This window comes from Prenolepis imparis, unplaced genomic scaffold (genome assembly GCF_030444845.1).
Source record: "Prenolepis imparis isolate NDT839.2.m4 unplaced genomic scaffold, iyPreImpa1.0 SCAF_11, whole genome shotgun sequence".
Taxonomy (NCBI): Eukaryota; Metazoa; Arthropoda; class Insecta; order Hymenoptera; family Formicidae; genus Prenolepis; species Prenolepis imparis.
Genome location: NW_028141169.1, coordinates 955,282 through 975,068, shown reverse-complemented (window position 1 = coordinate 975,068; position 19,787 = coordinate 955,282). Strand labels below are relative to the sequence as shown.

At 25.9% G+C, this 19,787-nt stretch overlaps 2 protein-coding genes across 2 annotated transcripts; both read left to right on the top strand.

The window, feature by feature from the left end:
• The first annotated feature begins 1,915 nt into the window (after positions 1-1,915).
• Positions 1,916-19,481, top strand: LOC145942919 (uncharacterized). Its single transcript, XM_083050087.1, has 21 exons — positions 1,916-2,024; positions 2,729-2,995; positions 3,125-3,605; positions 4,234-4,333; positions 5,227-5,346; positions 5,500-5,655; positions 5,835-5,887; positions 11,415-11,427; positions 11,740-12,013; positions 12,584-13,058; positions 13,408-13,507; positions 13,772-13,891; positions 14,187-14,342; positions 14,523-14,584; positions 16,094-16,164; positions 16,750-17,019; positions 17,331-17,799; positions 17,925-18,024; positions 18,567-18,686; positions 19,004-19,159; positions 19,352-19,481. The coding sequence occupies exons 1-21, from the start codon at positions 1,994-1,996 to the stop codon at positions 19,403-19,405; spliced, it is 3,648 nt and encodes a 1,215-aa protein (XP_082906213.1). The 5' UTR covers positions 1,916-1,993; the 3' UTR covers positions 19,406-19,481.
• LOC145942787 (odorant receptor 10-like) lies at positions 6,501-10,427 on the top strand. Its single transcript, XM_083049812.1, has 7 exons — positions 6,501-6,531; positions 7,242-7,508; positions 7,845-8,313; positions 9,016-9,115; positions 9,597-9,716; positions 10,109-10,264; positions 10,374-10,427. The coding sequence occupies exons 1-7, from the start codon at positions 6,501-6,503 to the stop codon at positions 10,425-10,427; spliced, it is 1,197 nt and encodes a 398-aa protein (XP_082905938.1).
• Positions 19,482-19,787: the final 306 nt, after the last annotated feature.

Genomic DNA, 19,787 nt, shown 5'->3' with positions numbered 1-19,787 from the left:
AATCTTCTTGAACAAATTAATGTATAATATATAATACTTTTTATAGAGCTATTGCCATTATAGAAGATACATACAGTGCATTGTTCCTTATATTATTTACATTATTTGGTACACTTTGCATTTGCTACGGATTTTTGTTGACTAATGTAAGTAAGACGCTAATAAGAATTTTTGTCACATATAAAACATGCACTATGTAATCTCAACTTCCCCACAATTACATTGAGAGTATCTTATGTTTATTATTTATTTCTCGAAGTGAGTTTTTCCGATTTACGATTGCTTCTTTTCATTATAGATTTTCAAGCCAAGTTTTTTAAACTAGTACAATAAGAATCTCTAATATAAAAACAATTTTGTAACTTAATACATTTCAATTTTATATATATTTAATATATAAATTTATATATTTATAAATTTATATATATTATATATATATATTTTATATATAAATAATATTTCTCTCTCTTTCATTAAATAATAAAAACAACCTATTTATAAAATAATTTATAAAAAGAAAATGTTTTCAAATATTAAATTTTATAAAAAATAAAATTCTAAATTAATGGAGTAGCTTGAAAAAAATTATAATATAGTGAGATATTCTTTGCATGTGTGATAACAGTTATTAATACTATAATGTATGTATATGTGTCAGCTACTTAATAGAAGTTATACCTTATACATCATAAGATGAATTATGGCTAGATGTTTGAAGATGGATATCACGTATCATTTTCTCAAATAGCATATGTTATAATCATCGTAATGAAAATATTTGGTCACACGTGCATGTATTGTGCACTTGGCGAATTTTTAACAGCGCAGGTAAAAATTTAAAACTTTTCAACTATTATATACTCAAATATTTTAAAGTAAGCATCTTAAATCTGCATATAAATTTTGGAAATATAAAATAACGCAACCTAAACAATTATTATTAACTCACAATTTGGATATTTATTTGATAATTTTAAGTGAGATCAAATTCATTACGCTGTGTATTCCAACGAATGGTGGATTATGGATCCAAGAATTGCACGAAGTTTAGTTCTTATTATGGTCAGAACCAATAAGCCCCTTTATCTTACCGCTGGTAAAGTGTTTCCCTTAACAATGGCTACATTTTGCGATGTAAGTTATCTTATTAAATTTTAATTATATACCTTTTATACGAAAATAATATACTACATTTTTGTATATATAGAATTTTTAACATTTAATACATAACATTTAATATTTATTTCTGTGTAATTTTTTAATGTTGTATACATCCTTATTTCAAATAATTATTATCAATTTGTATTTTCTAGCTCATAAAGACGTTAGCTGGTTATATATCTGTTTTGCTTACAATAAAAAATTAGTCAACAAGTGAGTTTAAAGTGAGAATTTAACCTGATGTATAGCTCGTATGTAGCAGCGAGATAAGTAAAAAAAATGTGTGTTGTTTCAAACTAATAATTACATATGATACAATTAATAAAATAACATATGTATAATTAAATGTATATATATTATTTTTGGATATAATTATTTTTCAATTCTTTGTAAAGATGCAAGGAACTAGTACCGTACACAGTTTTATGTCACTTATTACGCGACGACAGCAATATTGCACAAAGATTAATTGACCCCTGCAAATAAGTGTCTATAGCTAGGATAACACGCAATGCTCATCGATTACGAGTGCGTGAGAACGAAAAAAAACTATATAACGTGCATTTACGCTGGTCTACTCGAGTAAGGCACTTCTACCAACCAGTTATTATGTCACTTTTTATTCATGAAGACTTGAAACGTTGTTCAACGTTTACGAATATTACAAGGCGTGTTTAACGTCTGTAATATCTACCCCTATACACAGTGATCCTACACTTTCAAAAGTATTTTTCTTTTTTTTTTTATATGTACCCGAGTATCTTTCGCTAAATAGAAGTTAACGTCGTTTTATGATGTGGCGATAAACATCAGTCTATAGACCGCATTCAACATGAAAACATCAAAGTATTCCTCGTACCAAGGTAGTTCTCATTGCCTATGTCAAAATTGATTATTATCGTGAGAAGTTCAAATGAGATATAGATGGATTGTCAAAAATGAAATGTGTCTATTACACAATATTATATGAGAAAGATATATGAAACAAAAATATTCACATACAATATTCTCAGTAATCCTTTTTTTAAGCATTGCAAATTTTAAGTTAAATATATCACTTTCAAAATACTTTGAAATTTATATGTGTTCTTGTATGTTCGTCAATTATTATAGATTCTCGTTTACGAATTTCATTAATATATTTTCTTTTTACAATTTTCTTCAAAATTAAAAATTTTATATATATTAAACTTTAAATTTAAATATTACTGCATTTTACTTAATATTGATTTTGTAAATCGTATTTTCATGAATGACAATATAAATAAAGACATGTGATATTTTATTTTTCTTTCAATGTTACAACTTAAAACTTATATTCTGAAATGTTACGTGAAATTACATCGTTCTTATATGAAATAAATGAAATGTTTTGTTCCCAAATTTTTATTTAATATTTTGTTTCTTTCTCTTTTTATTTTATTATTATTATTATAATTTATATGTATTTTATGCATATGTGTTTTTAATATAAATATATTAATTATATGTATTTTTCAGTACACTAACTTATTATATATTTATAATTTTTAATATATTAACTTATTCAAACTGTTGCAACCAATAGATTTCCAATGGGCAGTGAAACTAAATCGATTTAGTTTAGAATTGATCGGGCTTTGGCCAAAATCCAAGCAAACTAGTTGGGAAAAAAACATGTGCAATTTACGTACGTTTCTTACATTGTCGACAGTAGCATTCATATTAATTCCTTCCGTGCATTCTCTAATAAGGATTTATTCGGACATTCTACTAATGATGGATAATCTGCAATATACTTTAGTGATGATCATTTGTACACTAAAAATTACATTTTTTTGGCGGAAAAAAACAGGTATATATATAATTACAATTGTAAAGTTCATAAATAATATAGATTTTTTTGTCTTATCATAAAGTTATTGTAAAATGGATGTTAACACTTTTTCATTTTCTTATTATTTTTTTTATTATATTTTCAAAGTTGTCACTCCGGTAATAGATATGATTGCGGACGATTGGATAAAAACAAAGACATCTCAAGAAAGGATAATGATGATCACGAGAGCGCAAACTGCACGTATAATCGTTACAGTCTCATATGTTATAATGGCAGGGGCTGCATCTCTTTCAATTAGTTTGTCCATTTTTGGTTACTCGATAAGATACTTGACAAATATTACTGATCCGGGCAGATTACTGCCATATCAGACGTATTATATTTATGACGTAACCAAGAGTCCGCAATACGAGATAACATTCACTTTTCAAGTCGTCGCAATGTTTCTGTGCACCATGCTTTACACAGGTGTAGACAATTTCCTTAGCCTCTTAATATTCCATATTTCTAGTCAATTGGATATTTTAAATAATCGTCTCATGCATCTGAGGGTCATCGCTAATTATAATAGCGTTTTAAGAAGTTGCATCAAGGATCATATACGACTACTTAGGTACATTTCTCTTTTTTATATATTAAAATTGTATAGAAAAAAGAGATATACGCTATATATTATATAGATATATTATATATCTAAAAATCATATAATTATATAGATATAATATAAAATATAAATCAGATTTTGTTTAGAAAATTAATTAAAATTAACATAATGCACATCAATATATAGTACAATATATTGAGTCGCATAATTAATATTTGACCTATTATATATTTATTTTTACTTTAATACCAAGTTTTCAGTCTAATTTGAAATCAATTTTTGTTAGCGAAATGATCAAGAACAAAATATCATTTCTTGTATTAATTTTTTTTTTTTTCCACCACATATTTTTATAAATTTATCTGAAATTAAAATTAAAATAAACTCTACCTAAAATTAATTAAAAATTGTAGTTTTATTAATCTTGTAACTCCAGAAAATTTAATTTATGGGAAGCTTTCTTCTTTAATCGCTTAAATTTGGAAATTATTTATATGTTTGAAAATAGTTTGAAAATTTCTAATTGCATAAAAACTTACATTTATAATAATTTATAAAAACTATTTCCTATTATATAATATCAATTTTAATAATTTTGTTTTAAATCTTCTTGAACAAATTAATGTATAATATATCATTCTTTTTATAGAGCTATTGCCATTATAGAAGATACATACAGTGCATTGTTCCTTATATTATTTACATTATTTGGTACACTTTGCATTTGCTACGGATTTTTGTTGACTAATGTAAGTAAGACGCTAATAAGAATTTTTGTCACATATAAAATATGCACTATGTAATCGCAGCTTCACCACAATTACATTGAGAGTATCTTATGTTTATTATTTATTTCTCGAAGGGAGTTTTTTTCCGATTTATGTTTGATTTTTTTCATTATAGATTTTCAAGCCAAGTTTTTTAAACTAGTACAATAAGAATCCCTAATATAAAAACATATTTGTAACTTAATACATTTCAATTTTATATATATTTTATATATAAATTTATACTGTATATATTAATTATATTATATTTTATTAATTATATATATATTTTATATATAAATAATATTTCTCTCTCTTTCATTAAATAATAAAAACAACCTAATTATAAAATAATTTATAAAAAGAAAATGTTTTCAAATATTAGTTTTTATAAAAAATAAAACTCTAAATTAATGGAGTAGCTTGAAAAAAATAATAATAGTGTAGGATGTTGAGTTTGGCGGTCGACTGTCGCGCGTGCGGCATCGATTAACCAATCGAATACAATTCAATTGCGAGTAAACAGCCGTTCGGAACGAGACGCGCGCGCGAAAGACGGGAGAGCGAGAGTCGCGTGCGAGAGACGAAGCCGAAAAGACGAGCGAGAAACGATTGTGAAAACGAGCGTGAGAGTTACGCGAATTTCGGGAGATTGACTTTATATCATTTCTTTTGTATATTTTATTTTATCATTTCATTAAAGTCCGAATCAAATAATTCTTGTCGTTGCTAAACCTTTTCTTAAACAAACATCCTACAATAGTGAGATATTCGTTGCATGTGTGATAACAGTTACTAATACTATAATTTATGTATATGTGTCAATTACTTAATAGAAGTTATACCTTATACATCATAAAATGAATTGTGGCTAGATGTTTGAAGATGGATATCACGTATCATTTTCTCAAATAGCATATGTTATAACCATCGTAATGAATATATTTGGTCACACGTGCATGTATTGTGCACTTGGCGAATTTTTAACAGCGCAGGTAAAAATTTAAAACTTTTCAACTAGTATATACTCAAATATTTTAAAGTAAGCATCTTAAATCTGCATATAAATTTTGGAAATATAAAATAACGCAACCTAAACAATTATTATTATTAACTCACAATTTGGATATTTATTTGATAATTTTAAGTGCGATCAAATTCATTACGCTGTGTATTCCAACGAATGGTGGATTATGGATCCAAGAATTGCACGAAGTTTAGTTCTTATTATGGTCAGAACCAATAAGCCCCTTTATCTTACCGCTGGTAAAGTATTTCCCTTAACAATGGCTACATTTTGCGATGTAAGTTATCTTATTAAATTTTAATTATATACCTTTTATACGAAAATAATATACTACATTTTTGTATATATAGAATTTTTAACATTTAATACATAACATTTAATATTTATTTCTGTGTAATTTTTTAATGTTGTACACATCCTTATTTCAAATAATTATTATCAATTTGTATTTTCTAGGTCATAAAGACGTTAGCTGGTTATATATCTGTTTTGCTTACAATAAAAAATTAGTCAACAAATGAGTTTAAAGTGAGAATTTAACCTGATGTATAGCTCGTATGTGTAGCAGCGAGATAAGTAAAAAAAATGTGTGTTGTTTCAAACTAATAATTACATATGATACAATTAATAAAATAACATATGTATAATTATATGTATATATATTATTTTTGGATATAATTATTTTTCAATACTTTGTAAAGATGCAAGGAACTAGTACCGTACAAAGTTTTATGTCACTTATTACGACGACAGCAATATTGCACACGGATTAATTGACCCCTGCAAAGTGTCTATAGCTAGGATAACACGCAATGCTCATCGATTACGAGTGCGTGAGAACGAAAAAAAACTATATAACGTGCATTTACGCTGGTCTACTCGAGTAAGGCACTTCTACCAAACAGTTATTATGTCACTTTTTATTCATGAAGACTTGAAACGTTTACGAATATTACAAGGCGTGTTTAACGTCTGTAATATCTACCCCTATACACATTGATCCTACACTTTCAAAAGTATTTTTTTTTTTTTTTTTTATGTACCCGAGTATCTTTCGCTAAATAGAAGTTAACGTCGTTTTATGATGTGGCGATAAACATCAGTCTATAGACCGCATTCAACATGAAAACATCAAAGTATTCCTCGTACCAAGGTAGTTCTCATTGCCTATGTCAAAATTGATTATTATCGTGAGAAGTTCAAATGAGATATAGATGGATTGTCAAAAATGAAATGTGTCTATTACACAATATTATATGAGAAAGATATATAAAAAAAATATATTCACATACAATATTCTCAGTAATCCTTTTTTTAAGCATTGCAAATTTTGAAGTAAATATATCACTTTCAAAATACTTTGAAATTTATATCTGTGTTCTTGCATGTTCGTCAATTATTATAAATTCTCGTTTACGAATTTCATTAATAAATTTTCTTTTTACAATTTTCTTCAAAATTAAAAATTTTATATATATTAAACTTTAAATTTAAATATTACTGCATTTTACTTAATATTGTTTTTGTAATCGTATTTTCATGAATGACAATATAAATAAAGACATGTGATATTTTATTTCTCTTTCAATGTTACAACTTAAAACTTATATTCTGAAATGTTACGTGAAATTACATCGATCTTATATGAAATAAATAAATGAAATGTTGTTGTCAAATTTTTATTTAATATTTTGTTTCTTTCTCCTTTTATTTTATTATTATTATTATTATAATTTATATGTATTTTATGCATATGTGTTTTTAATATAAATCAATTAATTATATGTATTTTTCAGTACACTAACTTATTATATATTTATAATTTTTAATATATTAACTTATTCAAACTGTTGCAACAAATAGATTTCCAATGGGCAGTGAAACTAAATCGATTTAGTTTAGAATTGATCGGGCTTTGGCCAAAATCCAAGCAAACTAGGTGGGAAAAACGCATGTGCAATTTACGTACGCTTCTTTTATTCTCGATATTACTACTTCTTTTAATTCCTTCCGTCCATTTTCTAATAAGGATTTATTCGGACATTCTACTAATGATGGATAATCTACAATATACTTTAGTGATAATCATATGCATGCTAAAAATTATATTTTTTTGGTGGAAAAAAACAGGTATATATAATTACAATTGTAAACATTACAAATAATATAGAATTTTTTTATATAATATATACTTCATATGGCAGTGTTAATTAATTTTTACTACACATATTTTTATGAACAAGCTAATTCTAAATGTTATGTTTTTTTGATATTCGATTTCAATTTTATTTTAGAAAAATAAGTGTATGAAATAAAATAAAATAAAAAATTAATGCTTTTCGCATTAATTTTTTATTTTATCGTAAATTTGTTTATTTAAATTAATAAATATTAATATTAATATTAATATTTTTCATTCTCTTTGTCTTTTATATATTACATTATTTTTTTACTATATTTTTAAAGTTGTCACTCCGATAATAGATATGATTGCGGACGATTGGACAAAGATAAAAACATCTGAAGAAAAGATAATCATGATCGCGAGAGCACAAACTGCACGTATAATCGTAACGATCACATATATTACAGTAGCCGGAGCTTTATTCGTTACAATTGCGTTGCCCATTTTTGGTTATTCGACAAGATACCTGTCAAATGTCACTGATCCGAACAGATTATTGCCATGTCCGTCATATTATATTTATGACGTAACCAAGAGTCCGCAATACGAGATTACATTTACTTCTCAAGCTATTACCATGATGTTGGGTACCATGGCTTATGCGGGTGTAGCTAATTTTCTTAGTCTCGTAGTATTCCATATCTGTGGTCAGCTGGATATTTTGAGAAATCGTCTTATACATATGAATTCTGTGACAAATTATATTGGCGTTTTGAAAAGTATTGTGATAGATCATACACGACTTTTTAGGTATGTAACTTTGTTCTCATACATTATATATAAGACGCTTCAAAATCACCGCGTGACTTCTTAATAGCAGATTTCCTTCATTAAGTTGGAGTCGATTTTCCCTAACAAAAATATTTTTAAAAATCATCATTTTTTACTAGTTTTCAATCTTTTCCATCATATTTTTGTACTTCCAATTAAAATTTTATTAAAGTGAACTCTACTTAAAATTAATTAAAATTTTAGTTTTGTTAATCTTTTAACTCCATCAAATTTAGTTTGTAAAATGCTTTCTTTCTATCACTAAAAGTGTTCAGAAATTATCAATGCCATATTATTTTAAGAAAAAAATCATCTTTTTTTAAATTACTCCAAAAAAATCTGCTATTAGAAGAATATTTGATAGTTATAGAAAATTTTGTATATGCATGTATGTACCTATAAAAATATTTAAGTATAGTGCAAACATAATGTTGACAATAAATATAAATTGTTTAGTAATTTAATTACAATTAGTAAGATATATATGTATATTCATATAAAGAAAAAAAAGCATATATAATTTTTTTTTAATAGCATAATCTTTCTAATTTTTAACTAAAAGTTAAGCAACATAAAAATTCCACTAAGATTTATTAAAAACTATTTCTTATTATACAGTATTTTAATAATTTTATTTCAAATATTTTTGAACAAATTAATATATATTATATTATTTTATAGAGCTATTGCCATTGTAGAAGATACATACAATACATTATGCCTTATATTATTTACATTGTTCGGTACTCTTTGCATTTGCTATGGATTCTTATTGACAAATGTAAGTAAAACGCTAATAAGAATTTGTATCACATGAAAATTACATTATGCAATGTCATTTTTGCCAACACTGCTCCGAGTATCTCGTGTATCATTATTTGTTTTTCGAAACGTGTAATTTGCAAATCGGCTTTCTTTCATTATAGATTTTGAGCATCAAGCCAAGTGTTTTTAAACTAGTACTAAGAATATCTTAAAAATGCAATTTTGTAACTTAAAATATTTTAATTTTATATATGTTTGATGCATTTCTTTTTCTTTCTCATTAAATAATCAAACTGTGCATTTATAAAATAATTTAGCATAGCTTTCACAAGCAAAATTTTGTAAGAGACAAAGTTCTAAATTAAATAGGAAACTTGAAAAAAATAGTAATGATGAGATCTATTCTTTCTTTAATAACAGTTATGTAATATTGTAATATATATGTGTAAACTACTTAATAAAAATTATAACTTATATCATGAAATAAACATGGCTAGATGTTTGAAAATGGATATCATGTATCATTTTCTCAACTGGCATATCTTATAACTATCGTTATGAATATATATGGTAACATGTGCATGTATTGTGCCCTTGGCGAATTTTTAACAGCGCAGGTAAATTTAAAATTTTTCACTACTTTATTACTAGCACACACTATACACACACATAAAAAAGTATATACATAAAATGTTATATCTTTTTACAAGCACAAAATATATTATAAGTCCTCCAAGATTGCAATATAACTTTGTTGAAATAGATATAATATTTCTTAATAAAATTTACGTATATGAATTGTACATAATTCAATGCATAAATTATTTAAAACTGTATAAATTTAATATTTAATTATATGTATCTTATAATTTAACAAATTAACTCTTTTTCTTTCTTTAATATTTTAGTAAACATATCTATCTTAAAAATCAGCACATTACAAATATAAAATAATACAACTTATGCAATTGTTAATTAATAATTTGAATGTTTATTTGATAATTTATAGTGCGATCAAATTCATTACGCTGTGTATTGCAACAAATGGTATATTATGAATCCAAGAGATACGCGGAGCTTGGTTCTTCTTATGATCAGAAGCAATAAGCCTCTTTATCTTAGCGCTGGTAAAGTGTTTCCACTGACAATGACCACATTTTGCAGTGTAAGTTATCCTAAATTTTAATCACAGCTTAGATACGACAAATAATAATTTACCACATTTTTTTCTTTATGTCTGTACACATCTTATTTCTCATAATTATATCTTTTAGCTCATAAAAACGTTAGCTGGTTATATCTCTGTTTTGCTTACGCTAAAAAATTAATCAACAATTTGATAATAATTTAAATCATGTAAAGCAGATAAATAAAAAAAAGTATGTATTTACAAGCTAATAATTATTTCATAATTATACTGTATAATTAGTGAAATAATATATATTATTTTGATAATTATTCTATTTAAATACCACGTAAAGATATACAAAATAAAAATAATATTACCATACGGTAGGGGATTTTATTTCAATTATTACGACAAAAGGATTATTGTGTGTGCACACAGATAAATCAAAATATAGTATATACAGTATAATACTCTTGCAAAGTATCTATAGCTATAGGACCACACGCAACGATCATCGATTACGAGTGCGTGAGAACGTAACTAACATCTGCATCTATGCGGATCTCTACGAGTACTCGTGCCAACCAGTTATTATGTCATTTTTTATTCATGAGTACTTCAAACGTTGTTATATGGAAAAACTTGACGAAAGGGGTAGCACAAAACGGCTTAGTATCTTTAATATCCGCCCCTATGCACATTGATCGTTGCACACTTTCAAAAGTTTCTTTTTTCATACACTTTTTTCATATATTTTTTTAATACACACGGTTATCTCTCACTGAATAGGAGTTAACGTCGTTTCATGATGGGGTGATAAACGTCAGTCTATAAATTGCATTCGATATGGAAGCTTCGAATTGTCTTGCGTATCAAGATGCTTTTCGTTGCAAATATCATAATTAATTATTGACAACTTAAAGTCAGACAAGCTATACTTTATTGAATAAAATAAAAAATAAGATATTTTTATCATATATATGACGAAAGTATTTTTTTTTAATCATATATTTATAGATATAGTATGTGTTGTGAAATCACTTTCTCGATTTTCTCCGTTTTCTCTCAAATGAATGATTGTGAAATATCAATTTTTATTTATAATGCATGATTTTATTTACAAATGAGCGTTTTGTAAAAAACTTTTACTTTATATTTTTAATATTCAAATACTGTTGCATTTTAGTTATTTTTTAAGAGTAATATTAAGTGAATAATTATTATATACATATATGAATACACGTTTCTCTTAATATATGACAGTTTAAAATGAGCGTTTTATTGTATCATTTTTAAAAAGATGCAATAAAAATGCTCTGTTTTTTACGTGAAAAAAACTTACGTGAAAAATGATTTATTTTTAAATATTTCTTTATTTTTATTTAATTTTTATTTAGTGTGCATTTTATATATATGATAAATTTATTTAATCGATAAATTAATTATAATACGACGCTTATTTTTACTTGTATATTTTCAACGCGATATATTTACTGAAATTTCCGTAACAGATAGATTTCGAATGGGCAGTGAGACTGAATCGATTTAGTCTAGAATTAATTGGGCTTTGGCCTAACTGCGAGCGAACTACATGGGAGAGACGCATGTGTAATTTACGCACATTTCTCGTTTTCCTAACGGTATTATCGGTCCTTGTGATTCCCGCTTTACATTCTCTGATAAGGATTCATTCGGACATCATGCTGGTGATAGACAATCTGCAGTTCACTCTACCGATGACTACCTGCCTATTCAGAATCGCAATTTTTTGGTGGAAGAAAGAGGGTAGATGCGACTATAAGTTTGCCTATTAAATAACATAAAATATTTTACTGTGTGTGCTTTATATGTTACAATAACCAATTCTTATTTTTAACACACTTCAAAAGTTCAAATGAAAAAATAAACGCTTACTTATTTATAGCAAATTTTTAAAAATGTAAGATGATATTGATTTTTTATAATGTAACAATATTAATGGCAATATTTTATACTCTTATGTTTGTTTACAATAAAATTCGTTAATAAACTAATTATAAATATATAAAATATATAGTAATATATGGAAGTAATGCATTTGACATATTATATGAATTTGGCAATATATGTACATGTTTATGTAAACATTTTTATTATTTTATATTAAGTACTAAATTCATTCTTGAAGTGGGTCCTATATATATTATAAAATTTGTATATCACGTTTTCTGGATATCTAATTTTTTTCAATTTTATAGAAATTGATTTTATATAGATCATATTAAAATCTAATTCAGTTTATTTTATTACTATTATTTATATATATGTATATAATTATAAGTTTTCCGCATTTTCATCAGTTTTCCCGTTTTAAAGCTATCGCACCGATAATAGATATGATCGCGGACGACTGGACAAAGGTGAGAAAATCTCAGGAGAAGATGACGATGATCGCAAGAGCGCAAACCGCGCGCATAATTATCATATTCGGATACTGCTTCATGATATCGGGTTGGATCGTCACAGTTGTTTTACCAATGCTTGGCCAATCGGTGAGATACTTGACGAACATCACCGATCCGGGCAGACCGTTGCCAGTACAGACGTATTACATTTACGACGTGACCAAAAGTCCGCAATACGAAATAACATTCACTCTTCAAGCCGTCGGCATGTTTATATGCATCATGCCTTACACAGGCATAGACAATTTTCTTAGCCTCTTGATATTCCATATTTCCGGTCAACTAGACATTTTAAACAATCGTCTCGTGCATCTGTCAATGAGTGACGTCGCGAATTACGATGACAATCTAAGAAGTTGCGTGAAGGATCATACGCGGCTACTTAGGTACATTTCTCTTTCTTAGACATTCCAGTCATATTCTTATAGAAAAAAGATATGGACGTTTGTATATAGATATAATATGAAACATTTTAAAAAATCTTATTTAGAAAATTAATTATAATTAACACGATATACAAATTATAATATAAAATATTATAAATTGAGCTGCGAAATTAATACTTGTCTTTTAGAAATTTGTTTTTATTCTAATAAATTGTGATAGAAGCTTATTTTTTTCCGCAAATGTAATTATAATTTTTTTTTCTTTTTTTTAAGTGCTTTGGAGTCTGCTACAAACGTTTATTCTCCACTGTAAATTAACACACATCATGACACATACTTTACTTTATAGAACCATCGCCGTAGTAGAAGATACATTTAATATAATACTGCTCATATTATTTCTGTACTTTGGTTCTCTTTTTGCTTGCTACGGATTTGTATTGATGAGTGTAAGTTAAAAATTTGTTAAAAAATTGTTATACAGTTTATTGTATTACACAATTTTAATATCAAAAAATTTATTTTCACAAAATTTGCACTGATTATATCTCATAATTATTGATATATTTTGCTAAGGAAAAATTAACTCCAAATTAGTCAAAAAATCTGCTATTAAAAGGACGTCCGCTGGTTTTAAGACATTCTATATAATATGAGAATTAATTAGAATGTGTAAATCTCTCTTAACAGTATATTTTTTATGGAATAATTAGATGCTCACAGACGGACATAATTTTTCAATCTCTTACTTGCCATATTTTTTATCTGTCGTTACCAATACGTTCGGTCACATGTGCTTGTACTGCGTTGTCGGTGACATCTTAGCAACACAGGTAAATTTAACATGCAGTTACAAATTCTAAATTTCTCTAAGATCCTAATTTAATTTTAATTTTTAAATAAAATTTATATATTATAGAAACAAATTTATGCATAATTTTTATATGTAAATTATTTAGAGAGAAAATACTCTCTATATTTAGATTAAATCCATGTTTCGTAATTCAACTAAGGATTGTACATGTAATATTTATAATTTAATAAATTTTATAAATTGTGTCAGAGTATATAATTTAAACAATTCTTGACTTCTACGTATTTTTTACGTATTTTGTACAATTTTTTAAGTGCGATCGAATTCATTACGCTGCATATTGCAATAAATGGTATACTCTAAATTCGAGACATGCACGGGACTTGATTCTTCCAATGACAATGACCAACAAACCTTTTTATCTTAACGTCGGTAAAATATTTCCTTTGACAATGGCTACATTTTGCAATGTAAGTTACTTTAAATCTCAATTATAATTTTGATATGTGATATGCCTTACAAGAGTCGGGTATACTATTTTTCAGTTTATTAACAAAACATGTATATTTCATTTTTTGATCACCTTTTTATGCTTGCACATATCTTATTTCACATTATTATATCGTAATATATGTATATATCTCTTTCAGCTATTAAAAACATCAGCCGGTTATATATCCGTTCTACTTACAACAAGAAATCAATCGAAATCTTAAGATAAATCCAAATTATATACATACATATGTATATATATTCCTGCTTTAAAATTAAAAAATGTATATGTTGTGTATCTCTTAATACGAGGTAATAATTAATTTAAAACATATATTAACCATCATTATACGACGACTCTGAAGTAATATATTGTGCATTAAATTAATTTTATAAATTCTTTAAAATTTGAACGTTTCTATATTTTTAATATAATGAACATAAATATATTACATATTTCATATTTTAGCACTAATTCTCACAAACCACGTTATAATTTGTTAAATATGAAGAAAATAATAAAAAAATATATTTTAAGTTATTTAAATATACTTACAGATGCAAAACATCGCAGAAGTGAAAAGATGAAACTAAGCAGGAGAAGGAACTTAGCATTTTGCATTTAGAAGAATTAGATACTTGATGTACTTATATTTATATTAAATTGATTTTGTATTTTATATAGTAGTAGACTCAATCACATGGTAATAATACGTGATAAGAGAATATTTGTCTCGATGATAAATTCAATAATAATTATCAAAATATTGAGAAAACAATAATTGTTTATTTTACATATATTTTGAAATTTTTAAAACATTTCACATATATATATATATTAAAAATACATTAATACGTTTATTTATGCAAATGAAACGTATAACAGTGTTACATTTAATCCGCTGCTATAATTACATTGAGCAATTATCCTACTTTTTTTATCTTGATAAAAATTATAGAATACAAAAAATGAGTTGCTAAGAGATAGGAAAAATGGAAATAAGGAATCAAGAAAGCAGGAGAAAAATATTTAATGTTATACTTAACATTATCAATTGAGAATAATATAGAGTATACATATAGATAAGTAAAAAAATAATAAGTAATCAAAAATGAATGAAATTTTATATATGTATATGTACATATATATATTATTTTATTAATTTTGGATTTTATAATATATATCGATGTATTTCTCTCTTAGTATTGCATCAACACATACTATAACTATAAAGAGAGTAACCATTACACCTTTTATTCCACTCACTAACTGATTATATAAAAGCAATACTATGCACAATCGAACGCTACAAGATGTCTATAGCTAGAACACACACGCAACACTTTCAAAATCGATTACACAAATGCGTGAGAACGTAGCTGATGCATCTACGCTGATGTCTACCATGAACAGGTGCTTGCCATAACCAGTTATTACGTGAGTTTTTATTCATGAATATTGCCAACAAGAAATTGCACGAGAAATTCACTTGGCAATATGAGGGGCGTTATCGAGTTTTTTACATTTTCTGTTACGCACGTGTTAAGGAGAAAAATTGTCTCGCGCTTTTGAAAGTTTTTATCATCCCCCGGCTAAATATAAGTCCATGTTGTTTCACGATAAAGCGACCAACGTCAGTCTATAAAATACATCCGGCATGAAAGTTTCAAAGTAACTTCCCGCGCATTAGAGTGTTTCTCATTCCTAAATATCATAACTGGCTCTTAGCAGAAGAGACCGGACGTCCGGTACTTTGTTAAAAATGATATACGTCCATCGTACGTTGGGACATGAAAAAAGTATGATCACGTATTATCAAGAAATTGAATATTCATTAGAGATATTATATAAAGATAAACACAATAAACGAAGTGAACATTATCAGTTTTAAGATGATCATCTGAAAGCTTTGATTGGAAAGCAATTAGTTACTTTTATCTTTTTTTTTTTATGGACAATTATTTATTCTTCTTTACAAAATACGAATTTTTAGTTATAATGTATATGTAATTTTTTTTTATTTCTAATTACACTTGCATCTCTTATTCATCTCTTATTCAGCTGATAAAGTGCAAAAAAAAATTTGATTGTCGAGAATTTTAAGTTTGAATAATATAACAATTTGTAATAAATATCTTTCAATAGAAACATCAAACTTAAACTGTTATTTACACACCTTATAAATATATAATTTAAAAATATTTTGTTTTGTAGTTAAAAATTATTACTGTTATTCTTATTGTGTGTTATTATATAATTATTATTATTATTTATCATGTTACTCGATAGGTTATTTAATGTGTACTTATAATAAATTACATTTTGTTTATATAAGAATTTTAATTTACTTTAATACCAGTTAACACAGTTTTCGAAATAGGTAGATTTTGAATGGGCAGTAAAATTGAATCGATATACTCTGACATTAATCGGGCTTTGGCCTCAAACCAAGCAAACTACATGGGAAAAATGTATGTGCGATTTACGTGCTCTTATCGTCTTCATGTCATTGTGGATCGGTATTTTAATTCCTGCCTTACATTCTCTGATAAGAATTCGTGGAGATGCTATGCTAATGATAGACAATTTACAATTTACTTTACCAGTCTTCACCGCCATGCTAAGAGTTGTAATTTTTTGGTGGAAGAAAGAAGGTTAGCCATTTTTTTCAAAATTTCATTCAAATAAAAATAAAAATTTAGTCATCTATATAAAATTAAAACAAAAATATATCAGAAAATAAAATATACTGATATACTATTTTATAAAATATTTGGTTTCACAAAATACTGAAATTTCTTAATAATGTTTTTTTCATCATTACAATTATAATTTAATTCGCCAAGGCACATTATAAATGTCACATTTATGTAAATCTTGTGTAAAAGCTATGTTTTATGATTCAGATTTTTCATAAATCATATTTTATAAATTAGAATAAATTGAATCGCTTTGATTGGTCTAGCTATGTCACCTATAATGGATATGATTGCTAATGATTGGAAAAAGTCGAAAGCTTCTTGGGAAAAAATTATAATGGTTACAAAAGCGCAAACTGCACGTACAATCACCATGTTTATGTACAGTATGATGACAATATGCCTTTGCTTTGCGATATTTATGCCTGCTTGCGGTTTTTCGATGAGACATTTAACAAATATTACTGATCCAGGCAAACCATTACCATTACAGACATATTATATGTATGATATAACTAAAAGTCCGCAATACGAATTAACGTTCATGTCTCAAGCTATCTCCATGATCTTAGGCACCTTACCTTATACGGGCATAGATAATTTTCTTAGTTTCTTAGTATTTCATATCTGTGGCCAATTGGATATCCTGAAAAAGCGTATCATGCATCTGGATAAATTCACGAATTATGCTAACGCTTTAAAAAGCTGCGTGATGGATCACACAAGGATAATCAGGTAATCACGCTTACATTCATCATGTAACTTTGTAAATTGTGTAATTGTGTAAGTATAAAATATTTATATGTTATACTAGACAATGATATAACATTGTATAACACATAAATATCATTACTTTATAGAGCTATCACTGTTATAGAAGACACATTTAATCTAATGCTGCTTGCATTATTTCTGTATTTTGGTACTCTTTTCGCTTTTTACGGATTTTTAATTCTTAGTGTAAGTAAATTGTTTATGAAAACTTTTGACGTACAAAATATTGCATTACGCTTTTTATATAAAAATAATCCCATTTGCAGATATTATTCCAAGTATTATATACATTTTATTCAATGTTTTTTCTTTACCAAAATGTTGAAGCCTTTGAATGTAAAAATGACAAAGTTTGTACTAAAATATCAATTTTTTATTATTTCTTTATTAATTCTTTATTAACTAAAAAGAAATTGAAAGATTTTGTTAAGTTATATTTGCAGTATGATACTAAATAGTATTTTTTTTTTGCTACTAAAATGATATAAAAGGAAATGTATATGATGTTAGATCGAAATTCTAAAAAACAAAGCTTTATATCCAAAAAATATGAGTAATAATGATGAATTTCATACACACACATTATCTAATAATATATATATATATATATATATATATATATATATATATAATATTAGAATACAAAAATACTTTTTAATATAATATAAATATTTTATATGCCTATTATAATAATATTTCTATATACAAACATATGTGTAAATATATAGCTTTTAAAAGATGAGAATTACTTATCGATTTCTCGCCTGACATATCTCGTAACAATGGTTATCAATACGTTCGGTCATATGTGCGCTTATTGTGCTGTGGGTGAGATTTTAGTATCACAGGTAAGAGTCTATAAAATCTTTTATTTCCTTATGATTTGTATACTTTACTCACATAATCATTATTGTAATATTTTTATGCAAACATTTTAACTATGAATGATATGGAATATTCAAAACAAAAAATTTTAATTTTTATACTACTTTATACATATGTATGTATGTGTATTTTAATTATTATATAATATAATATATGTATACATACTTTATATATATATATATATACATATTATATTAAATATATATATAAATGTTATAAACATTAAAGTAAATATATTGAAATATGTAATTCTAATATTTCAATTTTTGATGAATTCAAGTATAATCAAATCCACTATGCCGCATATTCTAATGAATGGTATACTCTGGATCCAAAAGATGCGCGCAATATAATCATTCTAATGATTAGAACCAATGAGCCTTTTTATCTTACCGCTGGTAAAGTGTTTCCGATGACAATGGATACATTTTGCAAAGTAAGTTATTCTACAACTCAATTATAACATTAACATGATTTATTTTTGAAATCATATATAGTTATTATAACTCTCATGATTATTATACTTACTCTTTTATAAATTATATACAATTTAATATATAATGCACTTTTTCAAACGATCATGTTTTAAATTGTATTCTCTATATTAGTCTCAATAAATACTTTTCAGTTAATTAAAACGTCAGCCGGTTACATATCTGTCTTGCTCACGACAAAGTATTAATTGCAAGTATAATAAATGCATTTCTGATAATATAAAAGAAATGATCCTCTTATTATAAAAAAAAATTCAAATAGTCTCTATATAGAAAAATTTTTTAAATAGAAAGTATTATATAAATAGAAAAATATAAAAAGTATATAAATAAACAAAGAGATAGATATTATGTAGAAATTTATTAAATATTATTTTAGATATTATAATAATTATATTATTAATATGTACAAAAAAATCTTATGAAATACAAGTTTAAAAATATATCACCTTGTTGAAAAATAAAAATGAATTTCTTTCACACTTTGCGAAATAAATGTATTAGATAATAGAATAATTAAACACACATATACACAAATATATAATGATATAATGTAAGCGAGATCTCCAA

Coding starts and splice junctions, on each gene's coding strand:
- LOC145942787 (XM_083049812.1), top strand. CDS start 6,501: ATGAAAACATCAAAGTATTCCTCGTACCAAG. Junction 6,532..7,241: donor AAAGTATTCCTCGTACCAAG/GTAGTTCTCATT, acceptor TGCAACAAATAG/ATTTCCAATGGGCAGTGAAA. Junction 8,314..9,015: donor GATCATACACGACTTTTTAG/GTATGTAACTTT, acceptor ATTATTTTATAG/AGCTATTGCCATTGTAGAAG.
- LOC145942919 (XM_083050087.1), top strand. CDS start 1,994: ATGAAAACATCAAAGTATTCCTCGTACCAAG. Junction 3,606..4,233: donor CTACTTAGGTACATTTCTCT/TTTTTATATATT, acceptor TTCTTTTTATAG/AGCTATTGCCATTATAGAAG. Junction 16,165..16,749: donor TACGTTGGGACATGAAAAAA/GTATGATCACGT, acceptor CGAAATAGGTAG/ATTTTGAATGGGCAGTAAAA.